The sequence below is a fragment of the Acanthisitta chloris genome, unplaced genomic scaffold (assembly GCF_000695815.1).
Source record: "Acanthisitta chloris isolate BGI_N310 unplaced genomic scaffold, ASM69581v1 scaffold36832, whole genome shotgun sequence".
NCBI lineage: Eukaryota > Metazoa > Chordata > Aves > Passeriformes > Acanthisittidae > Acanthisitta > Acanthisitta chloris.
In genome coordinates, this window is record NW_008661675.1 from 4,765 (window position 1) to 21,666 (window position 16,902).

Genomic DNA, 16,902 nt, shown 5'->3' on the forward strand with positions numbered 1-16,902 from the left:
CACAACCTGTCCATTTTCCTTTTCTGGTTCTCTCAAACTCTCTAATGCTTGGCTTCTCTGCTGGCAAAGAGTTGTGTGACCATGCCCTCAGCAGTCACAGGTGAGCCATGGTCAGGGCATGGATTATAGCCTGATGTGGTTACAGCCTGTACAGACTTTGCATTTCACTATTTGGAATTAAGACTAGAGCAGATGCATGCTATCAGCATGTGACTGGGGAGAAAACCCCACACCTGTTGTAGTATCAACTACTGTCTGTTTACTCTGCATATGCAGTGAAATTTTATTGTGAAGAAAGATGGAACGCCTGCTTTTGTTGTCCTGGGTGTTAATGCATAATTACCTCTAAAACTGAAAAACAAGAACAGTCACATTTCTGCACTCACATGATCCATGCTTGAAATACTCTGAGGAGTTTTGTTTTAGTGAGGCTTGTTAGTCTGGATTTTCTGCATATGTTGAAGCTGCATAGGAAAAGCACTATCTTTTCCTGTGACGTTTTCAGTGATACGGATTTGTTTGGGGTTTTTGTAGAATTGGAGGATTAAACTCAAATTGGCATTAACAGTTATGTAAAATGTATTAGTCTGTAATTTCCTGGGATTTATGTTCCACTCATTTGTAATAGCTTGGCCTCTTTATGCAAATAAAGAAGAGTTATTGTGGTTGAACTGACCTCTTAGTGAAATTCTGGATGAAATGAGGATTTGTCAGAGTATTAGGTTTTGAGGGAACGTTGAAGAACCATGTGGCAGAATTTTGTTTCAGCTGTTAACTAGAACAGTTTGCATTTCTTGTAGGGCTGTCTGAAGCCTGGGACAGATGCCTAGAGAGGTTCTAAATAAAATACAGATAATTTCATAGAATTAGCATTTCAAAATGTTCTGTACGACGTTTTCTGGAGCCCCTTCTGAAGATGTCAGAGATATTGATAGCAGTGGATGCTTAAGGCCACTGTACTGCCAGGTGCTTCCTGATGATGAGCTCTATATGCCTCTGTCGTCTTCATTTCTTGAGCTGTCTACACCTGATGGGGAAGGTGCATGTCTTATGATGGGAAAAATTTTACTGGATATAAATATGGCCGTTCTAGAAGAGTACAATTCTTTCCAAGGTTCTTTTATCCCTCGTGGACATCTGAGGTCTAAACCTGACGGTAAGAAAAATTTTCATCTTTAAGTTCACGGTGACCTCTTATATCAATATTATTAGTATCAAGGAGTCAGGCTATCAATCCTTGATTTGAGCTCAGCTGAATAAAACTGCAGTTTCCAAATGGCTCCTGCTTTGCATGGTTAAAACTATGTATGGTAAATCCAGGATTTTGCAGGCAAAAAGGTGCATTTTCAAAGAATGTTAGGAATTCTGAGAAGAATATCACAAACTTACTAGCATTGCAAAGGTACCTGTTTCTTTTTGAATGCTAGTACAGCTACTGAAACTGTAAATATCAGTATAATAGGTGAAAACAGAGAATAGAACAGAGAAAATATAATAGGTGATTAAAGTGAAAATTAACTCCTAGTGGGTTTAGTTCTGTGCCTAGAAATTGAGACCATAATTTTCAATTAATCCTGAAGATTTTACTTAATTCCATTTGTGAAGTTTTGATTTGGTAATACTTGATAATTAGTCAATTCATTAGTCAATAATTTTAAGTGAAACATTAGCAATGCAAATTGCTTTGCATAGTCACATGTGGTCAGTTTGTTTTGGTATTCTCAGACAGTTGTCTGCATCATAACATTTCTAGATTAAAGCATTTCTGCTTAGCAGAAAACACTTCAGAAATTCTTTTTCCTGCAGTTTCAATGCAGTTTTAAATCTTGTCCTTTAAGACTCCCAGGCACGGAGGAGCTGTCGTGTGTTTTTAGATGAGTTTGGTCTAGCCCAGTGTTGTGTTTCTGTTCTTGTTTCTTGTCCTGGCCAGTACTAGGTGCTTCCCACTGAGGTGCTACAAGTGTCTGCTGTGTGATCTATTGCATTGTCTGCTTCTCCTTTCTGATTTTGACTTTGAACCATGAACATAAGGCTTATTGGTACTTTCAGAATGCTTAGGAAACTTTGAATTATCCATACAAAATGCAGTTATAAAAAACATGTCAAAATAAGATTCGGATTTATCAAAGTCTAATCAGATTTTTTTATCATCTGTCCAGTAAGTCTGGATGCATGAGTCTTACTTTGGTTGAATTGCTAACCATTAGGTCCTAACTCACAGGAAAGTAGAGGATGTTTTGAAACTATTTCTGGCCGAACTGCTCTGCTGTTAACTGCTTAATCTCATTCTTCCAAAACTGAAATTACTTACCCTACTTGCAAGTCTCTTTAAAAATATGCCTATGTATACACACGTACCTGCATACATATGTATGTGATATTTAAATACTGCTATTACTTGCTCATGTCAGGAGTTATCTTCTGTTAAAGATAAAATACCTTAGTGGAACTCATTCTAGGTAGATTTATTTGCTAGTATTACACAAGTAACATAATATCAAAATTCTAGAATTGGCAGGAGTATAATTCAGATGTGTTTTAAATAACTAGAGTAATAATTCAGAATTCTTTATAATTAAGAATGATGTTTGAGTGCATAATTAATAATTGTAGTGTTTAATTTGTATTTCTGGTGTGGTTTTTACTGTTTCTTCAAGCTTATTCTTACCTGGGACTTTGGTTATTTTGAAAACTTGTCAAAGAGTGAGACATAAGAAATCCTGAATAATTCCTTAGATATTATGCTATATTTGAAGACAGTAGTGTGTCCGGAGCAGCCTGCTGAAGTTGTTGTGATGTTCAGGTTGTGTGTGTGATGGCAGAAGGTGTTCCCACTTGGGGCTTACTAAGCAAAGGTTCTCTCTCCCTGAAGGGCAGTTAGTTCCCTGTGCTGCCCAGGAAATGACCTTGCTGGGTGCTGAGTGTTAGTGTTTATCGCAGTCATTTCTTTGATCTTGTCTAGGACACTAGCGATGTTGTATCTTGATGTGTCTCATTCTGTGTTCTATGCACCTGCCAAAAACACAAATGCAGGTTTTGAAAAGTTTTCTGTGGGTGTGCTCTAGCATTGTTCTTTTTTTCTTTATCAAATAACTTAGTTTATGCATCTGACATCCAGAACCCGACTGGATGCATGTGACATGTAGAGCTGTGGCTAAAGTACAAGTATTCTACAACGCCCCAAAAAACCCCCCAAAACACCCAAAGTTCATAGATTAAATATGGCTTTGTGGAAACACAGTAGTAAAAATCCTGTACTTTACTTTCACAGGCCCAAATCTACCAATGGCAACAGTTGATATCAAAAACCCAGAAATTACAACTAGCAGGTTTTATACTCCGCAAGTCAACAATATTTCATATACCAAAGAAAAGAAGAAAGGAAAAACTAAAAAGAGAAGATTGACAAAGGCAGATATAGGAACACCATCTAATTTCCAGTAAGTACTTTTTTGAGCTTGGGTTTGGCTTTTGATGGGTGTGAGTTTTGTTGTTTCTTGTTGGTGTTTGGTGGTTGGTAGGGGTTTTTTTGTGTCAATTACACTTGCAAATGCTCTAGGCATTTGCCTTGAAAGTGTGGCTGTACTGTGTAACCTGAACTACAGCAAATGTTAGCTGAAGTGCCGTGGGATTTAAAAGCAAGTTAGCTTTATACACAGGTGAGGAGTTCACTGCAGCTGTAAACAAAAAGCAACTTGCTATCTGAAAATAGCTTGGAAAACAATTTAGCTGTATAGAGATGCCTTAGCGAAGTTGTCAGCTCAGTGGGGACTCACATTCCGCCTCACTGGTCAGCTCATGAATACTGTTATTCTTACAGCTTAGCTGTGCTTTGTAATGCAGAATACACATGTGGGCCTTGACTTGCAGTAACAGCAGAAATAATTTTGCCATATTTTTATCTTTGGATTTCTGTTTGCAAACTTAATGTGTGTGGGGATATCTTGTGATGAAAGTACAACATACATGTATGCACCTTTCAGGAATGGGTTGGATTTTTCCTAATGTCATTTCTTATGTATCTTTAATCTTTTAGATTAGTATGATGTATCACGTTAAGGTTCACTTTCATGAAACTTGGTTTTGGTCACTTTACTGAATTAACTATTGTTTTCCTGACCAATAATTGCTATTATAATTTTTTACCCTTTCATATATATGTACCTTTATTTGCTAAAGCAACAGGAACTTAAAGAGCTTGAGTTAGTTACAGGAAAGATCAATTTCTGTGAAGCATTAGACAACCAATGTGAGGTTCACATGCCAAGTGAATATCTTGTTTGTTTGAACCATTATGTTGTATCACTTGCACTGATGTGCTTTCCCCGAATAAAACTCCATAAAAGTAATGCTGCCATTACCAGTTACAGTAATGTTACTGTGCAGCATTTTGAGTGTGCTCTGTATAATGGGATAGTGGACAGAATGTACAAGGAGAGGTGGGCAAAAGTGTTTCCCTAACTAACCTGTACTTAGATAATTCAGGCATCAACTGTGTTGTTGCTCATCTGAGTGTCAGTGAAGTGCTGCATCTATTAGTGTCACTTTAAAAAAAAATACAGAAAAAGAAGAGTGAAACAAAGAAAAGTTGAAGAGAGTAGCTGGTCACTGTGATGGCTCTAGTGATGCAGACTTCAGCATGCGTGGACAAAATTGGAAATAATGGTTTGCATTAGTGTGCCTTAGCTCTGATCAGAATTTGTGGACGGGGTGTACAGCAGCATAAATATAAAATGCCTTTGAGACTTTGTTTATGGTGTCTGTCAGGTTCTGACCTAGAAAAGCTGAGAGTAAGATGATAAAATTTTTAATGAAGTTCAAACAAAAGCTACATTCCAGTATCATTAAATGTAACATTAAATTGTAAATGGTGAACCTTTGCAAAAGAAGTCAAATGAAAATCTGTTTTGTTTGGCCTCATGTCTATTTAAGTTTCCTGTAGAGTGCAGCTATGTGTCATCTTACTATGTAAGATACGTTAATTGCTGGTTTTGTACAAACATGTGGAAACAGGCATTTAGTACTGATAGGCAAACATGCCAGTAGGATAACTTGTATATAACTTGGACTGTGATACTGGTGAAGGCCAACACTGTCATTGCTTATGCCAGATGAAAGTTGCAATCACTAGATGAAATTTTTAATGCCTTCTGTTAGATGTGGACTTTTGAGTTTTGAGGAACAATAATCAAACTGTACTTAACATTAATATAATTTACTGCTGTGTGTATTCTTCTAAGTAACATAAGAGTTGTAATTGTCTGGTAAGTATGCATTTGCATGGAAAAGACCTCTGAAAACAAATGTCTTACAGTCAGTGTGTACAAGTAAACTATTTTACTTGGAGGGATGAAAAATAAATGAGAAATAATGCTCAAACTGCATCATGTAACCTTTAGTAACGATTAAGTGCACTAAGCTCTGAATGCTTACAACCTCTGAAAAAAGCATCCCAAGTTGCACAGATATGTACAAATACATGGATATGATTGTATTAGTGGTAAACTAATGTGAGTTTATATATGCTAGTGAATACATTACATTACAATTGGATATGAGCCTATGTGTTAGGAAATGTATGTCTAATTTATGTGAAGCAAGCTGTAGCTTAGAATCCAGGATTCTGTAATCAATAAATCATCCCATATTTTGGTAGTTAAAGGCATTTAAATATTTCGGCAAAGCAGGGGACTTTGCTTTTTTGCCTTTTTCATAGCATAATGTCACTTTAAACCACTTTTACTTTTTTCTTGCCCCTCAAAGTAAGTAGGTAACTAATCATAGTTATACCAAGGCCAAGAAAACTTGTTCTGTTGGTACTAAAAGACCCAAGCAAGAATACAAGGTCTGTTGTGCTAGGCACTGTATAAAGGCAGCAAAACACCCTTTAATTTGGCAAGCTTAGCCTAACAGTGTTGGCTGCTAACAGCTCACCTTGTACTTTTTAGAATTCTTTAAGTTGGACTTCCTGAAGACTGCATTGAGTTTCTAGAACTGACCATAGGCAAAAAGAAACATGGAGTGTTGGTAACAACATGGTCCTGTCTTCCATACCCAATAGGAGTAGCAATGAAGGAGCTTGGAGGGACACAAAACTTTTCTGCCTTTTTAGCTGGTTATAGCATCACATCAAACAGTACTTTAGTAGTACAGAAGCAGCTTAGGAAGATGGCAACTGGAAACAGTCCTGACTTCTTTGAAAGAAGTGAATGGGAGAAGGGCGATAAGAGAACACACAGTGATGACAGGGAGAAGGTTTTCCAGCTGCATGACACTGAAGACTTTGGCAATAGCTCAAAGTCCAGTTGCTATAAAAGGGCTGGACTCCTCCTTAATCTCTGTGCAGTCCTTCCATTATTATCTGCATGCACCACAGTCGCATGGAGCCTTCATGTTTTTCTACAGATGGGTCACTTAAGGGGAGAAATGGATTGTCTGCTAGGTAGTCTTGGCAAAAAGTGGGAGTAAAGGAAGTGGGGCACTGAGAAGTAAGAATTGCTTAATGTTTTAATGAGACTGGATGTAGAAACTGGTAGTAATCTCCAGTTATCTTGGTGTCCTGTTGTTTTAGTTAACAGCGTCCTTTTTATGTTGATTAAATGGACTTTTTCTGCTCTTTTAGACACATTGGACATGTTGGTTGGGATCCAAACACAGGTTTTGATGTAAGTAACTTAGTTATTCAAGACACTGAATGATTAAAACTTTAGAGGCTTTTTAATGTCAGTTATAAAGATTGTCATTAAATGAAAAGTTCAGTGTACATCGAAATAGTTACAAATTATGATTTTATAATGCGATGTTGGAGTAGAAGGGAGTAGGAGGGATCTGGGACTGAGGGGGAAAAGGTTCAAAACTTTTGTTCTTGTCCTGGGTACTTACCTTTCCTAAAATAGTACTTTCTGACTTGAAAAGACAACCAAGAGACATGTATTTGGCTTTGCTACTCCTTTTAACTATATGGTTTATGGGTGGTTTTTTCCCAATACAAACGATATTTTAGAAAACATCTTTACATTTTAAGCTGCTTAAAACTAATGTATCTGACTTGCAGGTGAACAACTTAGACCCAGAACTGAAAAATCTGTTTGATCTGTGTGGAATTTCAGAGGCTCAACTAAAAGACAAAGAAACTTCAAAGGTCATATATGATTTCATTGAAAAAACAGGAGGTGTGGAAGCTGTTAAAAATGAACTGCGCAGACAAGGTGGGATTCCTTTTATTTCCACATAAAAGTTAGCAGGGCATTTTTTGTCTTAAGGGTTAGCATAGAAACTGTTGACAATGGGCAATTTTTGATTCTCTTCTCTGGACTTACGTCACTGCAGTTGCACTGGATTTCATGTTTCAGTATGCTATACACTATGTGAAAATGTCAGTTAAGTCATTTCCAGTAAAACTTAGTCTGACTCCAGAGCTACACAGTATGTTTGATACAAATTTTTCAAACTGTGTACATTATGTATTTATTTATAATCTCAATCTCATAAATAAAGTCTTGGAAGCCTTTATGCAGTTGTCAGCTATAGTGGTAGTTCATGGCTGACAGGTATGTATGGTGCCCATTTGCCCTGGTAGCACTATGGAGTGAGCCTTGCAACAGCTAGAGACATGCAAATTCTCTATTTTTTAATTGTTTTTTTCTAATTTAAAGTTAAAAATCCTAGTTTTGAGCATGATTCTGCTGTAAGAAAATTCTCAAATAAGCTGCTTCCTGCCTAACCTTTAAATGTGATCTCAGCTGATGAATTACCTAGCAGAACACAGCAAGTCAGTCTGAAAACCACACTGGTAAAGTCAAACTTTCAAAAATTGGCTTAGAACACTTCTCAAGATAAATGTGATATAAATGCAGTGAGAAACTAGTGAGGGAATTGTTCTAGTGACTGAAGAGGTACAGATTGAGGGTACAATGACTTGTTACATTTATTCTTTAGGTCCCCCACGGTGGAGTGGTATGTATTTGAGTTGGCACCTAAGCACATGCTTCGAAGTATTCATGCTGCTGTGTGATTTCTTTCCTAGATAAGAAACCTTAGTCTGCATCTGTATGACTGCAATACTAAAAGTTATAGTCAAACTTCTTAGTTAAATTGCAAGCAAAACTTGAATTACGATATTTTTTTTCAGTAAGAAATCTGTCAGCTTCTTTACATAATCTTAACTCTGTTTAAATGTTAACAGAGTTGTTGATCTCAGACTGCTAACCATAAAATTGGATTGAGAAGACTTCCTTGGAGTCTTATGACTAGCTGAAAATATTTTTTAAACACCTATTTTTCTATTATACATGTGTTAACTTCACATTATAGCCACTTGCATGTATGCAATTAAAAGAAAAACTGCCTAATCTTTAATATGCATGATAATAATCTACCTCTGTGCTTTTTGATAGAGGTAGATAAAATATTTCAGTATTTCAGTGGGTTTATCCACAGTTATGTTATTTGATGTGTAGGCTTGACTGCTGTTTGAAGTGTTCTTTCTCAACTGAAACACATTTTTCTGTGCTTATTGCAAGAATTTCTGTGCTTACATGTTCACTGTGCTAGGATGCTGACTAGAGAGCTGCAGGCACATTGTTCTCCTCAGGTGGAAGTTAGTTACCTGTTTTCCCTGCTGTTTCCCTAGTTTTGGTACTACTCATTGGGGTTTTTTGGTGACAATTCCATCAATAAAAAGATTGTACAAATTTTTTTTAGCAGCGTTCAAATTAATGTGCATTTATAAAAAAATCTAAATTATTTTCTTGCCTTGCTTGTACCATCTGTTTGGGGGGGAAGGGAGAGAGGATGAGGTAATGGTGTTCCCTCCTTGCTGCTCTTCCTTCATTTCAGTTCTGTTGAGTGCAGACAGGCTGAATGCTGCTTCCATAGATTGGATGTGGCATCTCTCTCTAGATGTGATGCAAATAAACACCTTCCCAGCAGGAAAACTTAAACCTTGTGTTCGAAATCTACAGGGAATACAGACTCTGGAGCACGACCATGTTGAATATCTTCTCAGCAATACCAGAACCCCAACTCTGTAGTGCCTGCTGAGCTGAGTTGCATGCGGTACATAGTGGCCTCCAGTGGCCCGACAGGAAACTACAGCCGTGGCAGCCAAAAAGCTCTGGGATTTTTCAGTCGAGAACGTTGGCAGTATGTCTCTTGGAAAATAGAGGAAGTTTCAGAGGAGATTCTCCCCATGTTGTTCTTGTGAAGGGATGGAAAATAAACAGAGCAGTTTGTGGAACTTAAGAACATAATGCTTGATTTTAGGAGAAGTATCTTTCTCTAAGATAAGCAGGGAAGGAGACACCGAGGCACTGGTGTCTTCTTCCTCAGAATCCCATTTTTAGGGATGTCACCTCTCTGTTCCAATGCAGGCAGCCTGCTTTCTCTGCAGATAACATCAAGAAGGTAATAGAAGAGCTGAAGAAGTATCTTCTTGAGTATAGTGGCTTTTTCCTTATAAAAGCATATGAAATCAAGTGTGAATTGTCTTAGTTATATTGATGATGGCACCTGGATTATTAAGTAGCTACATGCAACCACATAACCTAAAGTACCATAAACCATTAGATGCTTAATGGAAGAGGAAGTGAAATGGTGCTATTTCAAATGCCATTAGGAGAGCAAGTACACTTCAAGGCCACTTCACAGAGAAACAATGCTGCACGTAGCCCTGAAGTTGTTTCCTTTCTATGGTCCCTGCCATAAAGATATTGTTGGAAGTAATTTTCAGTAAAAGGAACTAAGAGCCAGTTTATGCTGCATTGTAATGCATCAGTAGGTTTTCTTGTTACTAGAAAATTCTGTTTAAAAAAATACTTGCTTCTGTAATTACCTAATAAAATAATGGATAGATTATAAAGTGGAAATTCTGTATTTCACATTAAGTGTATTTCCTAAAAGTTCTTTCTCTTTCCTTCTACCCTAGCTCAGCAAAATTTTACAGGATTCTTTTGAATTTTAATCAGTCTTTGTGTTGCACTTACTTCCCGCATAGTTCGAATCTTTAGATTTACAAAATGCACAGTAGACTTAGAGGCTACATTGAGCTTGGTTTGTGTCATATGAGCATAGCTTATACTCCACTATATTTAATTTAATCCAGAATTGGTAAAATTTGCACAGTCACAGAGATCCTTGCAAAAGGCAAGGCACAGCCTGTTTTCTTTTTCTGCTAGTCTCTGAAGGACTTACAGCTATTGAGTAACAGGTAATTCAAAGTTTTTTTGTTTCATTTCAGCTCCACCTCCGCCACCGCCGTGCAGAGGAGGACCCCCTCCTCCTCCACCACCACCTCCCCACAGCTCGGGCCCTCCTCCTCCCCCTGCCAGGGGCCGAGGGGCACCACCTCCGCCTCCTTCGAGAGCTCCCACAGCAGCACCTCCACCCCCTCCTCCATCTAGACCTGGTGCAACAGTGCCCCCACCTCCTCCAAACCGCATGTATCCTCCACCACCACCAGTGCATTCTACAGCTGCACCGTCTGGCCCCCCTCCTCCTCCACCACCACCAGCAAGTGGCTCATCTGTTCCTCCGCCCCCTCCGCCTCCTCCACCCCCTCCTGGTCCTCCTCCACCACCAGGCCTTCCTTCAGAGGTTGATCACCAGCTTCCAGTTCCTGCGGGAAACAAAGCAGCGCTCTTGGATCAAATCAGAGAAGGAGCTCAGTTAAAGAAGGTAGAACAGAACAGTCGACCAGTGTCCTGCTCAGGAAGAGATGCACTGCTAGACCAGATACGACAGGGTATACAGCTGAAATCTGTGAGTAAAAGCTGTTTCTCATCCAGGTCCCCTTGGGACTTGCAAATGGCTGCACTACTGCAGAGTGAACAGTAAATTGGGGCTCTGTTTTGGGTTGGATCATAAGTTTTAGAGTTTTTGAAGTGATGACTTAAACAGCAGTGCTGAGAAAATGCAGAGAACTTTCATTTGCTACAGATGAGTATTGATGCATGAAATTATCCTTGTTTCAAACTCATTTCTCACTTTCGAGTAAAACTTTAAGCATAAATCCTACAGTGATGATGCCACAGTATAATGGCTATAAAGAACTTTTGCAAAAATTATTTTACTTCAGTAAAATCAGCTAAACAACTGCAGGGGATGAGTTTGAGTAATGGCAGTGGAAGGCAAACAGTAGATTTATTTGTTTATATGTTCATTTCCATCTTAGAATGGACTCATGCTCTGCAAATGTTGAGAGTGGTAAGGTGTCTGGAAAAGTGCTGCCCATGAGGGATGCCTCTGCTGTTCCTGCTGCAGCTCTGGCTATTACCATGACTGTTTCTTACTAATGTCACTGAATATCTTAAACTTAATTTTTCCTGTAGGAACTTTTTTTTTTTTTGCCAGTCTTCTGCACTTGAGGCTTCTGATGTAAAAAGTGTGAGGGTGTGTTAATACTTACTTGCCATTAGAGGTATGCAGTATCAAAGTAAATTACTTGCAGAAGGGATTATCAGCCCAAAGCAGTCTTAGTTAACAAACCCAATCAAGAAAAAATATTTTGTGGTATATACCAAAGATGAAATAAATAATGATTATATAGCCACACAAGTCATGCCTGTTAGAACCATATGAAGAAGCTTTCCTGTAGCTGAGAACTCATATCATGATAGTCACAGCTGAAATATTTAACCTGTGAGTATTATGGCTAACTACAGTTGTGTTATATGGCAAAAAGGGAAAAGCTGGTGTTTTATAAATAAAAACTTTGCAGTTTGTTCCGTTAGCTCAAGCTGTTTCACTCTTTGTTCTGGCAGAAAACAAACTCATTAATCTTATAAGGAAGTTTGTCTCAGAATACACAGGCTCTGTTTGGTTAATTGCACCTTTCTACTGTAACCTTTTTTCCAAGGTATCTGATGGTCAGGAGAGTGCACCACCGACACCTGCACCCACCTCAGGAATTGTGGGTGCGTTAATGGAAGTTATGCAGAAAAGGAGCAAAGCCATTCATTCTTCAGGTGTGTCTGATGGAATTTTTATGACCTCACAGTGTGAGGTTTTCAAGAGTTAACACTTCATCATAAAATATTATTGGAGAAAAGCATGGATTGCAGCATATAGTCCAGTACAGAATGCTCTCAGCAGACCCCTGGTGATGGGCTGAGTGGTTACTTCATGCTGCTTTTGGCTTACTGGGGTGTAGTAATTTGCAGTAATCCTGAATTAAAAGTTACTAATCAAGGTTAATATCTTACAAAGATTTTTTTTTCTTTTGCAACTTAATTTTATCCACTAGCTGTATGATGAAATAAGTTGTCAGAATATTTTGAAAGGAAGCTTTTTAACACTGTTTGTGAGAACTTTGGTGTCTGGAAAGATTCACACTCTTGCGCTGTGGCTCCAGTGTGCTTTGGCTGCCATCTGCGGGACAAGAATTGCATAACCAGTGTTACTGGACTAATCCCTACCAGTCTTGAATCAACTTTCCACACTTAAGTGCTTGGAAAAAATAAGGCTGCAAGAGGATTTGCATTTCTCAAATACCAACTAGTAATAAATTCAATTCAGTAGCTGCAGTGCAGCTATTTGGGTATGGTACATCTCTTCTGTCTAGGCTTTGATACAGTTTTCTTCCAGAGCTTGCCTTGATACCAGATCTGCAGAGCATTTGATCATGTGCAGTATAGTTTGTTGATTTGCTGCCCTGTTTAGTAATCTCCAATTTCAGTACTTTACATAAATACCAGAAGGGAGCTAAACATGGTGTTTTCCTAGGGAAGGAAATGTTCTTGCCTAACAAATAAGTAGTTGAATTTTAACAGGCTACAATTTTTAAAGTAAGATACATATAAAGGAAGTGGAAGGCTGAATAAAGTTAATAAACGATTTTGTAGTTGATATGCATTAGGCAGCTTGGAATATCCAGTATCCACAATGGTCTTTAGCTCACAAAATTTATTTTTTTTTTAGCTACTTGTACAGTAGACAGAAATCCCATTATGCAGTAAACCTGGGGAAGCAGTTCTTAAATTTCAGAAATTAATCTGTCCTTGAAGTTTAAAACCCAGTCTGGAACAAGCTGGCCACTCTCACATTCCCCAGGAAAGAGTAATAAGTAGTAACTGTTAAATGAGAGCTTCTGATTCTTTTTCTCCTAGCAGAAAACAAGATACCTTTTTCCTACCTGAGGAAAGGAGTGAGAAAAGAAACAAATTAGATTTCACTTTCAGCCAGTAACTATCTAAACTGAATGTCTTGTCAAGCAATCTTAAATGAAGTATTGCCAAATGTTTTGTTGTGACAACCTTGAACTGATTGTTCTGTTTTCAGAAAGCCTCCAGAGAAATCAGTAACACTTCTGCTATGTTAATTTGATGCCTGCAAGTGACTTGCTTTTGTTGTCTTGCAGATGAAGATGAGGATGAAGATGATGAAGAAGACTTTGAGGATGATGATGAATGGGATGATTGATCATATATTATTATATATATATTTTTTAAGGTGAATGATATACTAAACACTACTTTCTGTCTATGGATTCTGTAAAATTACCATGTAAATGTTCTACCAATTTGCTGTATATTTTTGTTGCCTTTTGCTTTTTTTATTAATCTGTGCAATACCTCATTTAATCTGTAAAGGTTTGTCATAATCCTCTACAAAGCTACTCCCTGTTAATATGTGCAAGTTTACACCTGGATGACCATGTACATGTGAATACTTTCCATTCCATCAATAAGGGAGTTTAAATGTAATATGTGAGACTGACAAAAACCTTAATGTAATTTAGTTATAATGCAAGAAGGAAAACACTATTTTCATACCCTACTTTTTCTGTATCTAAATTTTCTTATTAAAAACCTAGTATAGCACTATGTTCTTTAAGTGATGCAGCTCTTAGTTTATTTAGCCCCTTCATTTCAGATGCAATGCTATATGAATGTTGAGGCTGGTTTATACTATTGCATGGTTTCAAATACATCACAACACTGTAGTTCAAGTCTTAGCAGTATGCTTTACATAACACAAAAGCACTACAGAAATGCACAGCTAGTTGTGACAAATACCTTGCCCTAACTGCAGCAGCACTGACTGCTATCGGACAGCAACACTAATTAAATTCTTCAATTAGGAGTGGCTTTACATTGTCAACAGTGGTAAAGGCAACTTTGATGCAGACAAGTTCAATCTTTTAATTTGTTTCTTGGGGTTTTTTTTCTTTCTCCCCAGGTCTTACTTTCAGAATGAAGAAGTGTAAATTACTGGGGGCTGTGCTGGAGGCTGGCAATTGCTACAGCTTGATTTATTTTTTACATCAATTTTTTTGTGGTTTTCAGGCTGAAGGGCTGCATTTAAGGCTTGCTTCAATAGTGTTTAATTACTTTTTAAAATTTGTAGGACATTGGTGTACTAATAAACACAAGTGGTAATACTTTGCAGTCTTTGCGTTCTGGTACACAACAAATGCTGAAACACCAATCCTACATCCATTAGGTTGGAAAGTCATTAGCTCAGAATTATACACTTCAAATAAGTACTGAACTTTATGGCAGTATACTGTCTTCATATGTTGGCTTTAAGACCAAGGGTTGTGTTGAAGATCAAGAATCTGATTCACATGAATAGTATTTGACGAAGTGGGCAGCAAACAGGATTCTCATTTCACAGCTTGCACATTTATCTAAGTTGTACTTTGTAGTGCAGTAAACATTGGCACATCTGCCTATTATAAAATACTAATCTATGCTATGTGGGTATTTAATATCTGCAGCATTAATTACTGTACTTACTGTAATTTTCAGGTAGAAAATCTTTTTTAAAATCACATTATCTGACACAGAATGTTTAGTTAAGTCAGTCATATTTGGAGCGTAGTTAATGCATAGTGTCTGGGTCTTTGACTGTAGTCAGGGTATCAAACGAAATTTAAGTTATCAGAATTGTATTGACTGAAACCCAGTGTTGACCTGATCTTGACAGGCTGGACCTGTATAATATGGCTTGGATTTCTAACCCAGTTATAACCTAGTCTTTAGCCAATTAATTTAGTCGTATGAGAAGAAAGGAAAGTTGCTGAGAAGTAGTGGGAGAGGTAAGGCTGTAGTTAAATTATTCAGAGGATGCTAACTTCCTTCCAAGAGTAATTTAAGCACATAACTTGAGGAAACAAATATTGCCAAGTGGTCTCACTTCCTTGTGGTAACTTTTGCATTGGCCTCTGCTGCTGGAAACACTTCCTACTAGCTTTGCTGCTGTAATGGCTTGAGCTTTGGATCAAGTGCAAGTGCAGCCTGGGGTAGCTAATGGCAGTGGAGTTAACAACTTGTGTATAAGGAAAATATTTGTATGGCTTTCACATAACTTCTGGCACTGCTCCCTTATTCTTACTGCATATAGAGCATCTTAAAATTAAGCAGATGAGGCCTAGAAGTTTTCCTAACATGCTACTTACAAGATATGTTTAGCTGTTATGTTCCCGGAATTGGAATTTCTGTAATGTAGTTAATTGTTAGACATCACAGTTCATTAATCAAACTTTACTCCAAGTGGGAGCTCTGAAGTTATGTTATTAAGTAAAACTTTGATTTGTAGATATTGGCCAAAGAAAGCTTTTGGTTTTTCTATTTCTTCATTAAAAAAGTACACTCACGTTCTGTGGTGTCCACGTTAATATTTACTTTAGTGTTTGTTCCTGATAAATTTCAGGCATAAAGACTGCGACTGCAGTTAAGTTAGTCATAACTGCATGCTTCAGCACTCTGCCACTTGCACTCCGAGCAGATGATAGCACTTCATGATACTGGTGCATTGTTGCTAAACATTGTAATGAAGGCCTCTCTTATATATTCTGGTTAAATGACTGTCCAGATAGCCTTAGCAATTAACAAACTAGCATGAGGCTTTTGTATCTCAACACTCTATGTGCATAGACAATATCAGCTAGCCACTTGTACGTATGAAATCCGTAAGAACTTCTCAATCATTCAGTTTTCCATTTATTGAACTGAAATTTTTAGTATGTGAATTTTTGAAATGTACAGTGAATAGGATGTTGCACTGGTGGCAATTCATCATAGAGCATAATAAAATTAATTTGACCCAACTAGCGTAAAACTGTGTGGTTTTTAAGTGCTAATTGTGGCACAGGTTTTAAAATAGATCTGCAGATTGATTACACACTTTAAAAGTAACTTGGGTCACTCAGCCAAGTTCACAAAGCAGTAAATAGCCGCTGTCAAATCGCAGCAGTTTCATGTCTCTGGAAAGTTGGATTGTGCTATTGAGTAAACACAATGAGTAAGAATGTGACACCCTGTCCTCCTGGCAGATCTCATGGCTGCTAAGCAGCTTCCTTGGAAACAGCTACTGCTGCAGGCAAGTGCGATAAACCAGCAACATTTCAAGGTCAAACAAACGGGTTCATTAATAAACATTGTAGAAGGGAGTACTAAAGAGCTAACTCTTGTAAGCAAATGCTCTACCTTACCAGGTTTGTACAGATGTAAATCTTTGTCTTGCGTATTGTGGAGTCTGAGCTCAGGACACTCCTCTAAAGCATCAGGAGTCCAGCGTTTCAAATCGTTACCTGGTGTACACTTTCTTTTGAAGTTAAGTGCATCTTTCATTTTTAGGCAAAGTACAAGGCAAAGTTGGAATTGTTACAGGATGTGCTGAGGTGTGTAATTATTTCCTCTCTGCTTAGCAGGCAAAATGTTAAAATATGCTTTTGAAAGGAGGTTCTTTCTTTTTTGTTTTATATGACAGTGGTTACTTTGCCAAGTAAGATACATGTGAAGAGGAAAAAGGAGGAAAGATCCTCTTGGTTTTAAGACTGTTAACAGTTGACTTCAACAGCCTTTATCTAATCATTAGAGGAATTCTTGGTCTAATTAAAGTTCCTGAAGCTTAAGTACAGTGATAAGCAACTTTATTTATAGAAAAGTGAAAATGGTTTAG

General features: G+C 37.7%; 1 protein-coding gene across 1 annotated transcript in view; it reads left to right on the forward strand.

Annotated features, from left to right (window-relative positions):
* WASL (Wiskott-Aldrich syndrome-like) overlaps window positions 1-16,048 on the forward strand; it is a gene marked incomplete at its 5' end in the record, with an annotated part of 17,660 nt that extends 1,612 nt beyond the window's left edge. The window contains 6 exons of the mRNA XM_009070314.1: window positions 3,272-3,440; window positions 6,623-6,665; window positions 7,055-7,208; window positions 10,238-10,758; window positions 11,855-11,963; window positions 13,355-16,048. Of these exons, the coding sequence (XP_009068562.1) occupies window positions 3,272-3,440; window positions 6,623-6,665; window positions 7,055-7,208; window positions 10,238-10,758; window positions 11,855-11,963; window positions 13,355-13,416 (1,058 nt within the window). The remainder of the gene's footprint in view (window positions 1-3,271; window positions 3,441-6,622; window positions 6,666-7,054; window positions 7,209-10,237; window positions 10,759-11,854; window positions 11,964-13,354) is intronic.
* Between the last annotated feature and the right edge of the window lie 854 nt (window positions 16,049-16,902).